Source organism: Hippichthys cyanospilos, chromosome 9 (genome assembly GCF_059441005.1).
Source record: "Hippichthys cyanospilos isolate Australia breed blue-spotted pipefish chromosome 9, RoL_Hcya_1.0, whole genome shotgun sequence".
Lineage (NCBI taxonomy): Eukaryota > Metazoa > Chordata > Actinopteri > Syngnathiformes > Syngnathidae > Hippichthys > Hippichthys cyanospilos.
The window spans coordinates 10,679,249-10,695,402 of NC_142377.1; the positions used below are offsets into that span (position 1 = coordinate 10,679,249).

Here is a 16,154-nt window from a genome sequence, read left to right on the forward strand (position 1 = left end):
CCATGAAAAAATTTCAGTCCATCTACTGCAGAGCCCATTGAGCAATAAATACTATGCGCACTGTGGCCACTAAGGGGCAACATTAAACAGTGAAAAGAAAAATATCAGCTCATAGTTTTAAACTAAATATATATATATATATATATATATATATATATATATATATATATATATATATATATATATATATATATATATATATATATATATATATATATATATATATATATATATATATATATATGAAAATATGGCATGTATATGAGGTGATTTGTTTCTTACACCAAAGCAACAACAAAAAAAAAACTAAACCATAAAAATGACTGCATGCGCTGATATTTTCTGACCTGGCGGGTTGGGGGTCCCGGGCTGCGTGGCGACCGGGCTGGCCTGCAGCGGGGTGTTGGGGTCCGACGAGACGCTCTCGGTCAGCTTCTTCAGCTCCATGCCGATGGGAATCAAGTCGGGCGAGCTCAGCTTCCCGTTGACATGCTCAAACTCTTGCACCTGTCGCGCGCGTACGGGCGAGCCGTCATTGACATTTAAAAGTGCCCAAAAGGAAAAAAGCCAGTTGGGCAGCCGCTGACCTTTTTCCTGACCAACGACATGACGCCAATCCTTGTTAGCACGTGCTGTCGCGACAGGCCCTCGCGAGGGACGCCGTCCGCAAACGTCTCGGCCCCGTCGGCCCCGGGCTCGCACAGGTGCCTCATGAAAAGAGACACGTAGGCCCTGGGCAAATCACAGTCACATTAGTAATTTTTCAAGAGAAAAAGCGACACGGGCAAAATGTTGTCGTTTCAAAATGTATGAAATAACGCAAAACACAATAAACAGGAGGTATTAGAGAAATAATTAGAGACATAATTTTCCAGGAGAGTAAATAAAATATGCCTAGAAATACTACTAAAAAGGTAATTCCAAAGTTCAATTAATAGAAGCCCTCCCCCATCCAAAAATGTGATGTGCTGTTTCAGGGGTACTTGGCTAAAATAAAATATATACATATACAGGCTTACAACTACTATGAGAGATATGCATAAATCTATGAAACATTCAAAAGGCAACTCCATAATTAGTTTAAATGCGCAATGTAAAATTCTCTGGCTTGATGCTCACAAGCAGTGCCTTGAGCTACTATGATGTTATTTTGTAGACAGCATGTGGCAAATTAGTTGTCTCTTGCTCGTTAAATTATAATCCACAAAGACCAAATTAATCAGAAGGCTGTATACACAAAGACTAAAGGGGCTACAGTGAACACATCATTGTCCATTTTTGGGTCTGCTTCACCATTTGGTGTGTTTTTCATAGATGTCGTAACTATGTCATGAGAGTTCAAAATGGCGTGTGACCTGAACTCGCGCTCGCTCTTCCCTCTGAGGTCTCGCACAATCCAGTGGGAAGTGAAAGCGTCCTGGGGGGGCATGCCCCAGCGCATGATGGCGTTCAGGAAGGCTTTCCTCTGACGGGCGTTGAAACCCAGAACCTGGACGGCAATCGATCGATAATAACATTACAAATAAAAGCGTAAAAGACACAATGCAAAATGAGAAATTGGGTAAATATTTCCGTACATGGGGTATATTTGTGACGTCGCGATTTTTACCTCAATGCTGCCGCCGACACGAGCCAGCAGGGGGGGCAAGGGCTTGTCTTTGTCGTTCCTCAGATGGCGGCGAGAATGTCGGCGCCCACCTGCCACAAAACAAAAATGATAAAATACTTTTTAGAACTTAAGTTTCAACATGGTGATTCAAAATTTCACTTATCACAAGATGGCGCCTAATAGGAAAGTAGTAATCGGTGCCATAGAAGTAAGCTAAAGTGAACCATCTTACCCATTCCAAGTCAGTGGGGAGCCAAATTTAGCCTGGGTTGTTAGTAGAAATTGCAGTCTTCGGAGCACGTATATGTTTACCAGTACATTTGTAAAAACAAAATGTACGATGGGCCACAAATTGTTCTCAGGCCAGTTTGGACACACTCCAACAAGTGGGGAAAAATGCCTGCAGAAAAATGGTGTTACCTTCCGGCCTCTCCTCGAAGTCTTCGTCCTCGTCCTCGGACCCCACCGAGTACTCCGACTGGTTGTCTGAAACATCATCCTGCCACTCTGAGCACCACACATCAGAGACAACAAAGTACATTGCTTCCGTCGGATTCCACCGGGGGGCGGCCCGGGCTTTTAAGCAAATCCGAGAGTGCTCTCCAAAAATTGTTGAACCTCTCATGCTTGCTGAGAACTAATGGCGCGAAATAAAACTCGCGTACTTTAAACATGACGGTCGTGGAGGTCAAAAGCTGTCATTGAGAGTTATTAAGCTGAGAGATAGAAGAAACATGCTCATCAGGTTTTAATGTTCCTCAATCAAATATTATTAATGCAAGAGTAAAACGTTGAGCTTGCCTTGTTCACTGTCATGTAGGACATCGTGCCTTCCAGGTCGCAGGATGTGCAAGTCTAAGCCAATAAATACGCTGAATTTTGAAGGCTTTTTAGAGGATTTTAGAGTTTAATGCGCCTCACAGTGGACATACAGTAGGTGGAAACGCGGTGTAGTTTGACAATAATAGGCCTAGTGATACGGTATCACTAGTGCTCGCAGAGTTGACTCAACAAGCTGCCTCTTGGAAAATAATTCGATGGAAATTACTATTTGTTTTTTAAAACACCTTCTTGGCATGGAAAATAAGGAGGAGGTCTTTGTCTTAAAAATAGTTTAGTAGTGACAGGGCTTTTTTTTTTAATTAGTTTTCATATAGACTACAGTTTTTTTTTTTCCACAGATAGCATCATATTTTTCACAAAAAGCCCTCCATCCTGGACATTACTCGGGCACGCCTCTATTCAAGCAAAAACACGGGCGTTAACGGAAACGCTGGCTAAAGCGTTGTCGCCACCTACCTTGGTCCTCCTGGGTGGCGTCGTTGTAGTTGACTTGTTTGCGAATGCGCTTGCCCTTGCCCAGATTGCGGGCCAGATCCTCCTGCTGCTGCTCATAGTGGTGGCGAAGGAGCTTCTCCCAGTAGTCCGGGTCCACGTTCTCCTCCTGCTTGATGATCTCGCGCTCCACCTCCTCCTGTGCACACACCTTGATGAGCTCTTCTTTCTTTCCTCCCTTCTGTCATTTTTCCTCCGTTCTTACATACCTCCCATCTTTCCTAACTTACCTTCTCCCCCCTCCCTTCCTTCCTTCCATCCTTCCTCCCCACCTCCTTTCTTTCTTCCTTCTTACCTTCCTTTCTTATTTATTTTGCTGGCTTTTAATTCAGTTCCTTCTTTCCTTCCACACTTCCTTCCTAAACACCCTTCGGTCCTCCTCCTTCCCTTACCTCTCCGTCCTCCTCTTTGACCACATATTGGGCCACCTTGAAGGAGCTGAGGTACTCGTTCATGTTCTGTATCTCCGTGTCTTCTGTGGCGTCCTGGCTGCGGTCCAGCAGCTTGGAGATGGCGTCGTCATCGTAGTGGATGACGTTACCCTCCTCTCCATCTTTGTTGTCCCCTGACCAGGACCAAGAGGCACAAAGAAACACTTCAACAACAATACTTAAAAGACTAGTATTCATGTATGTTTTATTTATCAATTTCCCCGTTTTTGTTTTTCATGAAATAATTGAAATAGAGCAGTTAGGTTTTGATCAATTTTAACACATTTCGAAATTAATACAACAATATTTATTCATATATAGTTGTGCAGCGTGCAGCGCACCCCCCATGTTGCGAGCGGCCTCCATCTCGTCCTTGAAGAGCTCCTCCGTTCCAAACTTGAGGATGTCGTCCAGCTCCTGCTTGGACATGGAGCCCGTCTTGGAGCCCAGGCCGGGCCGCACCACCAGGTGGGTCAGCATCATCTTCCTTTTGGCCACCTGCGTGATCCTCTCCTCCACCGAGCCCCGCGTCACAAAGCGGTAGATCATCACCTTCCTATTCTGCCCGATGCGGTGAGCTCTGCTAAAAGCCTGCAAAGAAGACGCCGTCGTCACCGCTCATTCGCGAAAACTCTGTTCACCCTTTGCGCGCTAGCTTTTTCTGTGACTTTTTTCCCCACGTATTGAAATTCGTATCTGTTAAAAGCTTTGTAAAAAAAAAAAAAAAAAAAAAATATTAATACAGGCAGGATAAAGCAAAACAGATGTGGAAAATTGAGGAATTCATGTTTATTTTCACCTCTCAAGTAAATAGTTTGGCTTCTGCTTTAGTTCTATAAAAGTGTATGTATATTTTTTTTTAATTGATAAAGGTTTGAAATTTGAGAGAATTCTGAGAAAATGCTGATGCCTGTCTGGAAATTAAGTGGGGAGGTGATTCACGGCTTTAAAACATAGATACTAACAAAAAAAATAAAAGTAATAAGTGAAAAAACAAAAATAAATGTAATAATTAATAATTGTTAAAAAATAAAGTCAATAAAAATATAATAGACAACAATATAATAGACATATAAAAATATACAAAAATAAAATAAAAAATATGCAAAAATAATTTTTGAAAAATTAAATGATAAACAATGAACATCCATACTAAATAAAAACCATACAGTAAGAAAAAAAATGGCTTTCTTCCACAAACAAACATACAAGTAGCAAATTGCGGAAAGCCGGAAATTCACTTTATTAGAAATAAATCCAACACGATTTACCTGGATGTCATTGTGAGGATTCCAGTCAGAGTCGTAGATGATGACGGTGTCCGCACTGGCCAGATTGATTCCCAGCCCTCCGGCTCGGGTGGACAGCAGGAAGCAGAACTGCTGAGCGCCCGGCGCTGCCGACCCACAATGCAAATATACAACGCGCCACAACATTCATTAATTCCTTGACTGAGGGTAAAGAAAGCACTTGCGAAGGTCACCCACCGTTGAAGCGGTCGATGGCCTCTTGCCTCAGACCGCCGGTGATGCCGCCATCGATGCGCTCGTACTTGTAACCCTCGAACTCCAGAAAGTCCTCGAGCAGATCCAACATCTTGGTCATCTGCGCAGGAATCCAAAAGGATATTGTCATGATATCGATCAGGATAATACACGGCTGACCGAATAAAACACAAACAGTTCAGTGACTGATTTGATGAAAAAAATGCATGTATTAGGTATTTTTTATTTAGTTTCTATGGTCCAGATAAAGTGCTATATAAAGTGCACCTAGCACTCAGTTATTTAAAAAAAAACCTATTCAGAGATTAAGTAAAAATAAACTGAGATAAATAAACAGATATTTACTAGATGCACAGAAAACTAAGAAGTTATATTTTATTTTATTTTAACAGTTACAGAAAGGAACTGATATTTTTCAAGGAGTAAAAAAAAACACTTAAAACATTTTGTTTAGGTTTTTAAAAATGTTTTTTTCTTTCTTTGTAAATATTTATGGAGTATTTGAAAAACTTTTATAAAATGCTGCATATTTTTTTCAACTATTTTTATCAAGGTGAGATTTTTTGCAGTCTTCAAAATCATATGAGAATTAGGTTGCATTTTTCAAAATTCGGTTATATTCTCTTGTAAATATATTGAGAAATAAGTCAATTGTTGACAGGATTTCAGAAATAGTCGCAGGGAAATGGGGATAACATTCTTGGGTCATTTTGAAACGGAGTTTGCTTATTCCTCAACAAAAATCAATAAATTCAAATGAATAAATTCTAAAAGTGTTTTTAAAATGTTTTTAACTTTCAAATGGGTCAGTCTGACTCATAACTAAACAGGAGGGGTAAAATAAAAAACAAAATATTTAGTCATCACACTTTAAAAGAACAGAGACATTTTTTGACTCAAACAGCACACAAGCACCATTAAAAAAAATAATAATAAAGATGCCTATAATACTGTGCCTAGATGTGGAGTTGCATAACACATGTAAAAAATTGGGAATTGACTTCCCGTCTAACAAATGGCGTTTACTTACCTGTGAAAAGATTAGAACTCTGTGGCCTTCGTCTTTGAGCTTCTTGAGCATTTTCTGCAGCAGCGTCAGCTTCCCCGACGACTTGACCAGCTGGCTGCCGTCGTAAGAGCCGTTGGGTAAGACGGGAGCCTCCTGCAAGCGCCAAAACGCCGCCTCAGTCACCTCTCGCGGAAAACATTTGGACAGGCGCTCGTACCACGGCGGCCACGGGGAACAGATAGGGGTGGTTGCAGCACTTTTTCAGGTCCATCATGATGTTGAGCAGGGACACTTGGTTGCCGCCGCCTTTGGAGTTCAGCGCCTCAAAGTTGCGCGTCAAGATGAACTTGTAGTACTTCCTGAGGAGGAGGAAGCACAACATCGCATCAGGGGTTCAAATGGGCTTGCCCGTCAAGAAATTATGTTGGCACAAGAATAAAACATGTCATTTTTCTAATTGTAAACTAGGATTTTTCAATAGCAAGATAGCGGGGTAACATTAACATATTTTACCATACAATTATCATGACACCATCAAAACATATCTGTTATAGTGAAATTTAAATTGGAAAGTGAAATATGTGATTTTTCTCATTGTAAAATTATTATGAATTTCATCATATCAAAACACATCTTAGTTTGTCAAATTAGAATTTTAAAAGTTGTTTTTTTTTAAATCATAAAATTGTCATGAATTCCATCCTATCAGAACTCATCTTTGTTATTGTGAAACTTTAATTGGAAACTTAAAAATGTGTTCTTTTTTTGTTATCAAAATTATCATGGAATTAATTCAATCAACAAGCACAATTGTTCTTGTGACTATTAAATTGGAAGTTTAAAAAACATTTTTTTATCATTAGATTATTGTGAATATGCATCCCAACAAAACACTCGTTTGTTCTTACAGAATGTAAGTTGAAAATTTAAAATAGGGAATTTTTTTTATCATCAATTATTATGATTTCTTTCCATCAAAACACTTCTTTGTTACTGTAAAACTTTAATGGGAAATTTAAAATAAAAGTGTAAAACAAAAACTATGATTATTTTTCCCACAAAAGAGGCATTTTTTTCTTTTTTTTTTACATATCACCATCATCATTATCGCCTCAAGCACAAATGTGATCAGGAGTGTGACTGACTTCTGCATGGGACTTAGCTCCACCCGCACGATGAGCTCGGTCTTGGCGGGCATGTTCTTGAAGACGTCCGCCTTGAGTCTCCTGAGCATGTGCGGGCCCAGCAAGTCGTGAAGCTTCTTGATCTGGTCCTCCTTAGATATGTCGGCAAACTCCTCCAGGAAGCCCTCCAGGTTACTGCGAGATACAATAAAAAAAAAAAAATACATAAAAAAAGATGTTCTCTATATGCAATCCTGGCAATTTGAAGTGGTCAAACATACTTGAAGCGCTCGGGCGTGAGAAAGTTGAGCAAGTGAAAAAGCTCCTCTAGGTTGTTCTGAAGAGGTGTTCCAGTGAGCAGAAGTTTGTAGTAGATCTTGTAGCCATTGAGGATTCTGAAAAACTGCACACGGCAAGCTTAGTACACACAAAACAGTCGTGCCTTCATCAAACACTGAGAAAAGTTGGACTTTAATCACGTCTCCTTGGGACATGAGCCGAAAAAGACGTACTTTGTCAAAAACTAAAAAAAGAAATTTAACATTTTGATGCCAGAATTTTGTCTTTACCAGCTCCAACTGTAGTGTTGGCCAAACGAAGCTTCATGATACACTTGTGGTATTTTTGAGTTCTCAAGAGCCAAATTGAAAACATTTCCACTGCACTAGCATTTCTGGTTGTTAAAAAGCTTAAAAACAAAAAAAAAATAAAGAAAATAAAAATTGGATTACTATTATTTTGATGCCAGAATCTCTTTCAACATCTCCACATATAGGTTACCATCTTTGACGACTAACAAACTGGGTCGCCGAGGCCCCGAAAAAAGTATTTGTCTACCTCCATTTTACACAAATGCTATTTTGGTAAACCATTAACGCAACATTTGACATAAATGCTACCAGGTAAAGGTAAATGAGACCACACCAACAATTAATAGACCTCATCAATTTTGACTATGCATAAGGTGTATTCAAGGACAGTCGTGCCCCCCACCCCCCATAAAAAAAAAATAAAATAAACAGGACTCGAAAGCTATCAAAAAAAACAAAAACACTTGCAATGAAATTAACTCAAGATTCAGCCAGATGGCGCCAAAATCATGAATTTATTGCTTTGGCCTGAAGACAACAAGAGCAATTACACAGGCAATTAAGTGTGCTTAATTCCGGCTCTGTTGTCAGTTAATTTCCCTTGAGGGCCCCCTAGTGGTTGCGTAGCTCTGAACCTAATTCCTCATAGATAGACAGAACTTTCAATTTTACCTTGGACTGGTTGTTCTTCAGCCTGTGGGCCTCGTCGACTACCAGGCAAGCCCACGTGATGGATCCCAGGATGGCTTGATCGATGGTGATCAGCTCGTAAGACGTGAGCAGCACGTGGAACTTGATGGGCGTGTCTTTCTGCGAAATGGCAAAAAAATAATGATTTGAGGCGCAAGTCCATAAAATACCAAGAAAATTGTAGAGGCCTGGGCAGAACCTTCATGCGGAAAGCTTTGCGCCCCAGCTTGACGGCGCTGTCCTCGAAGGTGAACTCATTCTCCCGGATGATGGCGCGGCTGTCTTTGTCTCCGGTGTAGGTCACCACGTAGAAGTCGGGGGCCCACATCTCAAACTCCCGTTCCCAGTTGATGATGGTGGATAGCGGAGCGCTAACCAAGAAGGGACCCTTGGAGTGACCCTGGATGACCGCAGCACACACACAACCTCACACACAGCTTGTATTTTTGGGAAGCATGTTAGCAAATGCTTGGCCAGGGATGAGGGACTAAAATCGGGGCCCATCATTTTTCATCGGTGCTACACAGGGACCCATGCTGTTAATATTAAGTAAAACAATGTGTTTGAAAAAACATTCAGGTTTAAAAATTATCATCCATGGTTTTCAGAACCCCAAAAATATCAATTCACTCAAAATTTGGATATTATTGAGGTGTTATGTTTGTCCATCTTTATCCGTCAAAACCCATCAAAAATATTAGCCCACATCACATTGTAGTGTTAGGCATAAAAAGTGTCCAGTGCATTTTCTTTTCATATTAAAAGCTAATTAATTGGAACATGAAGCACTTATTGATAGCTTATTTTGCAAAACAGTCTATGACCATTTTTATAAGATTTAATCTAATTTAATATTATGAGAGGTACACTATAATTTCCATTTTCAAATTATTAGCTAATCAAACATAAGGACACTTATGGCTAAATTAGTATAGTGATGGTATGCATTGTATGCTTTTATTTTTGTTAAATTTTAATTTATTTGAATGCTTGATGTAACCAATGCATATCAATATATAAATTATAATTATCCATTTTATATCCGTTTATATTATAATGTTTATATTGCATATACGATTTTGCGTGTGCGTAGCATCTGATGTCATGTTATAATCCCATTGCAGTAATACTGGTTTTTCTTTTCAAATTAAGAGCCAATTATTTGGAACCCGAAGCAACTTTATTGTTGTGTTAAAGTGACTGGTTTGCAAAATGTTGCATGACATTCTTTTTTAAGTTTGAATTTAATTTAAGCAAGGTTAGTGGTAATAAATGTATGTATGCCTTTATTCTTGCAAAGTTTTAGTCTAATTTAGGCAGCAAAGGAAGATGGTTTGATGAATGAATTAATGCTTTTCAGTCCTGTGACAGTAACACTAGTTTTTCTTTTCATTTTTTAAGAGAAAACAAATACAAACATGAATGAACTTCTAAAACTTGTTAGAGTGTTTTTTTATATATATATATATATATATATATATATATATATATATATATAATTTTGTATGCTTTTACTTTGCTATGATTGATAAAGATTGCCTTCAGTGACGCAATTTTTCAACAAACAAGCCATAATTCATTGATGACTTGTTTGCTGAAAAGATATCAATTGATGTGTTAAAATGAGAGAGAATCACCTCTTTGTAGAGCGAGTAAAGAAAGACGATGGTCTGCACAGTCTTGCCCAGGCCCATCTCGTCGGCCAGGATAGTGTCGGTGCCCTGCGCCCAGGAGAAGCGCAACCAGTTGAGACCCTCCAGCTGGTAGGGGTGCAGCGTCCCCCCGGTGGCGTTGATGTACCACGGCTGGTGCTCGAACTTGATGGTGGGCTGCGGACGGCGCAGTGGCAAAGCGTTAGGTGGCCGCGCTGGTCCATTCTTTCCGTTCGTCTTGCGAGCTTACGTCGATGATTGGGGCATCAGGGGGGATTTCCCTCTTGGCATGCTCCTCCTTAAGCTTGCTTCCTTTTGAGACGGGGCGCTGGTCCTCGCCCAAGATTTGCTCCCTGGACAAGAAAACGGGACAGTTTTCAAGGAGGGCCGGGACGCCGACGGTGACTTGGGCGTACCTGTGGTCCCAGTAGGACGCTTTATGGCTGTCATATTCGGGGACATCGAAGTTGTCCACCTCCCACGTGCACTGGTCGTAAGGGAGGTCCCGCCACTTGATCAGGTAGTGTACGTCCCCGTCTTTATCAAAGCTATAGAAATATAGGTTACAAATGTTTATACTTTTTCATACTTATAAAAATATATACAGTGGACCCGCGGGGTACAGCGTCCCTGGCTTAAGTTTTTTTTCATGTTGCGATGTGGAATACTGAGTTTTTTCGTTCCCACTTTACGTTATTTTCCCCGCTTTGCGACGAAAACAACTGTCACGACCCTAAGGAGTTGGCTGTATTTGTGTTTTTTTGTCTCCATCTGCAGGCGTTTTTAGGTAATTGCACTTATTTTCTCTTCTGTTGCCTAACTGCCTCCATGCAACGCATCACTACAATGCCGGTCTGCTATTGGTCGGCCTCACTTGTTTCAAAATGGTGGAATGGTAAAGCTTTGTTCTATTGTGGGTGGTTACAAAACCGTATTTATAGTTTAGTGCATTTTACTGATTAATTCAGACTTGAATGGGTTAGCCATGTGTCCCAAGATTGCTAATGATGTTAAAGAGAGAAGTAAGAAGATGATTTATATGGAAACGAAGCTGGAGATAATCAAGAAATACGAGGCTAGCCTTACTAGGGAATATGGGCACAACAAGCGCCACTCAAAGGTAAATAAATCCTTTCTATATTTTTTATTTATGATGTTTTCTGATTGTATACATGTATGTTATATATACATAGCACTTACTATACTATTTTGGAACCAATTGTTAATTTGTATGTACAATTTTGATGTTTTTACCTGGGGTTCCAAACGCATTAGCTATTTAACACGGGTTTGGATTGCTCGCCATACGGTGAATTCGCCTTACGTTCCCAACAACGGAAAGGATTAATCTCGTAACACACTGGCCCACCGTACATACTATTCAAGCCTGTGTTAGGATTTACAAACAAGGATGTTTCAAGAAAAGCTTTCAAACCAGTCAGACTTTTTTGTTTTTTTCACTAGAGCTTCTAATTATGTAACGACGTGAAAAGGCGGGAGGGCGCACCTGTGGTTGAGCACGCGGTGGATGATCATCCACTCGGGCTTGATACCGTATCGGTAGAAGCGCTCTTCCATGGCGGCGTACTGCGGGTCTTTGCTCTTGCGCTTCTCGCTGTTGAGCTCTTCCTCCCCGGAACCGTAATCGTAGGGCGGAGGCTCGTCCATATCGTTTTTGCGCTGGTAGTTGCGGTACATCACCGTATGGTACAGTTCCAACTGCACTCGCACACAGATACAATAAACACAACATTGCTAAATGCCATGTGGTTTGAAAAAAAAGTTCAGTGCAGGATTAGGGTGTCAATATTGGGTTTCAAATTGCATATATTTTCAAATTAGGGTTTAAAAACCAGTGTATTGTTTCAAATGATCATGACGGTTTCAAAGTAGGGCTTTGAGAAACATTTATCATTCCAAAATAAGGATTCAAGTTAAGGCTTCAAGTCAGGGATACAAATAAGGGTAAGGTTTTTCTTTTATTTATTTATTATTTTTAAAAAATGTCTTTCACGTACAAGGTCATAATTTAGGCTTTGAAACTTGTCTTCTGGTTTGAAACAAAAGTGATGAGCTTGAAGTAGGGTTTCAAGACAGTCTTGGGCTTTAATATTTGGGTTTTAAGGTAGACTTTCAAATTAGCGATTCAAACAGAAGTAAAGGTTTTAAAAACAGGTTTCTTCTGCAAGGTTAGGGTTTCAAATAAGAGTCAGTATTTTAAAGTCCAGTTCCAACCTTGGGTAAGCTTTCGAATTTTAAATTACGGTTTCATGAGAGTCAATGTTTTAAATATAGACAATGTTTTTTAAGTAGGGTTTCAAGCTTGTGTTAGGGATTTGAAAAAAGAGTCTAAGTTGAGTGGAAGTGTGCCAAATACTGTCACCTGCAGCTCGCTGACCCAGGAGCAGTGCCAGTAGGAGAGCCCGGCCCACTTGACCAGAAACTCCCTCTCGGGGCGGCCCTTAAGGGGTGGCTTGCTCAAGGGGTCGGCGGGGGGCTGGCCGTCTGGTCCCGCCAGCGGCTCGGCGGGCAGCGGAGCCTCGCCCCAGGTCCAGTGCATAATCTTTTGCACTTTTCCTTTCAGGGGCGGGCACTAAAAACAACAGAAGTTTAAAAAAAAAACTGCAATTAGGGATTCTCAGTATAGAGGAAACTTGGGCTTCACCTAGTGGCACATGAAAAAGGAAATCACTGCCCAAGTACAGTTAGTTGTACTGTAATTGTGATGTGATGGGCTCACCATGCAGCGGGGACAAATCCACTCCCCGTTGGGAATCTCGGGCAGCGGCGGGTTGAGGCAGTGGATGTGGTACGAGGACGGGCAGGCGTCACAACACAGCAGCTCGCCGCCGTCTTTGCACACTCGGCAAAACTCCATGTGGTCGTCCTCTTCCTCGCCTGCCGCCGCCGTCTCTTCCTCCTCCTCATCCTCCTCGTCTTTGGCTTCCCACTGGATGCCCTCCTTCTCCTGCGGGAAAAACGTTTTAATAATGGAATTGCTTTGAGGCCAACTTGTGGCATCTGTCGGAAACTTGAACTAGATAGAAAAAGTCTAGACACCCCGGTTCAAATGCCAGGTTCTTGTGATATTAAATAAATGAGACCAAAATCAATCGCTTAAAATCTTTGATCAAAAGGGAATGCAAAAATAATGAAGTAGGATAAGTGTGCACACCCTCATGTAGTTGATGCTGCGGCTGTGTTCAAATTGAAGCAATTACTTTCAAACATGTTAAAAGGCGAGAGTAGACACTTGACCCCATTCCAAATGCCTTATATAAGCAGTTTGCAAACGGGGGTGAAAGTACGCCTAGCGAGATTTTAACAAGGTTTCAGCAAGTATCAGCAAATTTCAAGATTTTTACAGCTGAACAAGAACAGCAAAGGTTTTGTTTTTAAAATTGAAAGCAAATTAATTGGAACATGAAGTTATTGCTAATTTGTGTATTGTGATTTCATTGCAAAACATGCCTTTATTTGTAAACGGATGCACATTATCATTGATGACACAATTATCTGGCATACAAGCCAAAAAGAAAACAGATTAAAAAGTACTCATATAAAGTACACACACCTCCAGTAACATCAAATTTAATTAAAGCCCGAGAAAGAAATACGTCTTTGTTACTTGTACTCACACAGTGTGGACAGCTCCATTTACCCTCGGGGGCCTTCTCCAGCTCGGGTTCAAGGCATACCAGGTGGTACGCCCGTGGACACGTGTCGCACAGGATGATCTCGCCTCCTTGCTGGCACACCTCACAGTAGTCCTGGTGGTCTGTCTCGTAGCCGTCGCCGTCCTCCTCTGCAGGATCAACAGGCAGTTCCCAAATTTACACATGGTCACTTATTGGCCCACAGTGTAGCAACGCCCCCACCAAAAATAAAAGTTTGATAACTAGCTAGAAAGCTGTTAGTTGGATGGATGGATGGATGGATGGATGGATGGATGGATGGATGGATGGACGGATGGATGGACGGACAGAAAGCGTGGTTCTCCTGGTGACATGAACATTTTTGGACTTTGATTGACACAATGGATCCTCCAACCTACTTTTCCTCTTTTTGCGGCCTCTTCTGGCTTTTTTCTTGGCGCCGACGGCCGCCGAGGCGTCGCAAAGCACCGAGGCACTGAGGATGCTGATATCGTCAAAGTCTGATTCCTCCAGGAAGTCTTCGTCACTCTGAAACAGAACGCCATTTTCACGATGACCGGATATACCCCAGGAACAAAAAAAAAGTGTCAGCAAGCCTCACCGACAACGCCTTCTTCTTCTTCCCACTTTGGCCCGACTTGGATTTGGTCTTCTTCGCCTTCACTTTCTTCTTAACGTCTTTTACACTCTTGCTCCTCTTTCGAGCCCCGGGCCCTGGAGACACACGCACACCACATAAATGGCCGCTGATGTACTCAGCAGACACTTCATTAGGCACACCAGCACAATCCAATGTGATCGTCGTCCATCTGTAACGATCTTTTGTAAGTGGCCTGAAACCGCAATTGACTTGTTTACCTTTTCCCTCTTTGGTTTTGGCTTTTTTGATGGGCCCGAGCTGAGGGCCCAGCTGGCCGACAGAGGCAGGAGGCGCAACAGTGACCGTTTCCACTGCGGCGGCGACGGCGGCCGCTACGGCGGTGGCGGACGCGCCCTTAAATGGGTTGTTAGCGCTGAACTCGCGCCACTTGGCCCCCAGGACCGTCATCATCTTGGACATTGGGATTTTGGGGTTCTTCTTGGCAATGAGGGGCCTGGCGGGAGACAAGACGACAGCAGCAGAAACAGTCATGGAAAAAATGTTTTTGTTTTTTTGTTTTTTGTTTTGCTTATATGAATTAAGTTTGATTTCATTACAGACTAGACCAGTGGTTTTCAAATTCAGCTACGAGTAGCCCTGGGAGTGCGTGAGGACACTTCAAGGAGACACGAGATTTTAAAACAATTTCTGCAGGCATCAGAAAATAAGTTATAATGCATTTTGTGTTAGAAACATTAATATCTTTTTAAATTAAGAGCAAATTAATTGGAACATGAATCAACCTTGTTTTTCTTAAGTTTTTTTAAACCTACATTTTTTATACTAAAAGAAACTAAACAAAACAACGAAACTAAAAGAAAACCCTTATTGTGGTTTATTTTCATTTTTATTTTTTCTCGGAATATCTGTTGGTCATGCGACAGTCACATGCTGAGCTGTGATTTGTCATTAGCTGAACCTTCAGCACAGGTGATATGATTTTCAGGAAACAGCAAATGGAAAATGTGTTTTGAAGGCATTAGTTGTGCATGAAAATGAACTTAGACATCAAATGAATTATTGACTGGATTAAATATCACCTACATACGGTGGTCACAACGTGCATCTGCATGCAAATTGTGAAAACAAACTTGTGGCCAAACGCCCATTCCGTTTGGCAAACAGCTTTGCCGTGTCATGTTTGCCATTTGTCAGACAACAGCTTGAGCTTGAGCTTTGGCAAGCCGACCTACGAGAGACCGCCGGGTTCGAGCCCCGGGGGCCCTGCGCGCGCCCCCTGGCTTCTCACTCTTTCAACGAGCCGCTGACTTTTGCGCTTGCTTTCTGTGCTCCAGACTGCCCCAGGTGAGGCTTGGCACAAAAAGGAGCAGTGTCTGCTGCAGCGAGAAAAAAAAACAAAAAAAACATGCGGGCTTGCCTGAGGAACTGGCTGAAAGCTTTGTAGTTGGTGATGGTCTTGTAGTCGTCTTCGGTGAAGCCGTACTGGACGTCCTCCAGGCCCCATTCGTGCATCAGCTGGCTGGACGATTTGGGCTCCTGTGGCACACACACACAGCAATAATCGGGTCCTATAAGTGTGTTTTCTACAAGGAAGGGGTGAATAATAGGATGTCTCGAAAGATTAGACAAATATGCATTGTAGGGCTTGTTTGTTATAAATTTAAAATCGGCAATGACTGAATAATAAGTGATAATGAATTTTGATTATCCATGAAGCAACAGCGATTCTCAACGTTTTTTTCAAAGATGTACCCTTTGCAATTTTTTTTTAGCGGCAACAACCTCTAAGCCAACACAAAGCATTTGTTTATTTAAAAAAAAAATACTTAAAAAGAGTACTTGCCATACATGTCAGATGTTTTTTCCAAGAACTCCAGAAAATAGATTGTGTAACATCTAAAATGTTGTCAGCGATGACAATGTACATCCATTAAAAATTTAACAAAATAAAC

The 16,154-nt window shown here is 41.4% G+C and overlaps 1 protein-coding gene across 3 annotated transcripts in view; it reads right to left on the reverse strand.

The window, feature by feature from the left end:
* chd5 (chromodomain helicase DNA binding protein 5) overlaps positions 1–16,154 on the reverse strand; it is a 32,826-nt gene that overhangs the window by 7,742 nt on the left and 8,930 nt on the right. For 2 of the 3 annotated variants that reach the window (XM_088423149.1, XM_088423148.1), the window contains 27 exons: positions 15,620–15,738; positions 14,460–14,695; positions 14,203–14,315; positions 14,000–14,129; positions 13,584–13,750; positions 12,686–12,913; positions 12,329–12,538; positions 11,453–11,664; positions 10,362–10,493; positions 10,196–10,298; positions 9,931–10,122; positions 8,493–8,693; positions 8,276–8,413; positions 7,295–7,416; positions 7,035–7,208; positions 6,107–6,248; positions 5,911–6,042; positions 4,863–4,980; positions 4,647–4,771; positions 3,717–3,966; positions 3,337–3,509; positions 2,909–3,083; positions 2,030–2,116; positions 1,610–1,698; positions 1,356–1,489; positions 588–732; positions 348–507 (listed from right to left, as the gene is read on the reverse strand). In XM_088423149.1, the coding sequence (XP_088279275.1) occupies positions 348–507; positions 588–732; positions 1,356–1,489; positions 1,610–1,698; positions 2,030–2,116; positions 2,909–3,083; positions 3,337–3,509; positions 3,717–3,966; positions 4,647–4,771; positions 4,863–4,980; positions 5,911–6,042; positions 6,107–6,248; positions 7,035–7,208; positions 7,295–7,416; positions 8,276–8,413; positions 8,493–8,693; positions 9,931–10,122; positions 10,196–10,298; positions 10,362–10,493; positions 11,453–11,664; positions 12,329–12,538; positions 12,686–12,913; positions 13,584–13,750; positions 14,000–14,129; positions 14,203–14,315; positions 14,460–14,695; positions 15,620–15,738 (4,207 nt within the window). The remainder of the gene's footprint in view (positions 1–347; positions 508–587; positions 733–1,355; positions 1,490–1,609; positions 1,699–2,029; positions 2,117–2,908; positions 3,084–3,336; positions 3,510–3,716; positions 3,967–4,646; positions 4,772–4,862; positions 4,981–5,910; positions 6,043–6,106; positions 6,249–7,034; positions 7,209–7,294; positions 7,417–8,275; positions 8,414–8,492; positions 8,694–9,930; positions 10,123–10,195; positions 10,299–10,361; positions 10,494–11,452; positions 11,665–12,328; positions 12,539–12,685; positions 12,914–13,583; positions 13,751–13,999; positions 14,130–14,202; positions 14,316–14,459; positions 14,696–15,619; positions 15,739–16,154) is intronic. The other variant, XM_088423150.1, reaches the window with a different exon arrangement.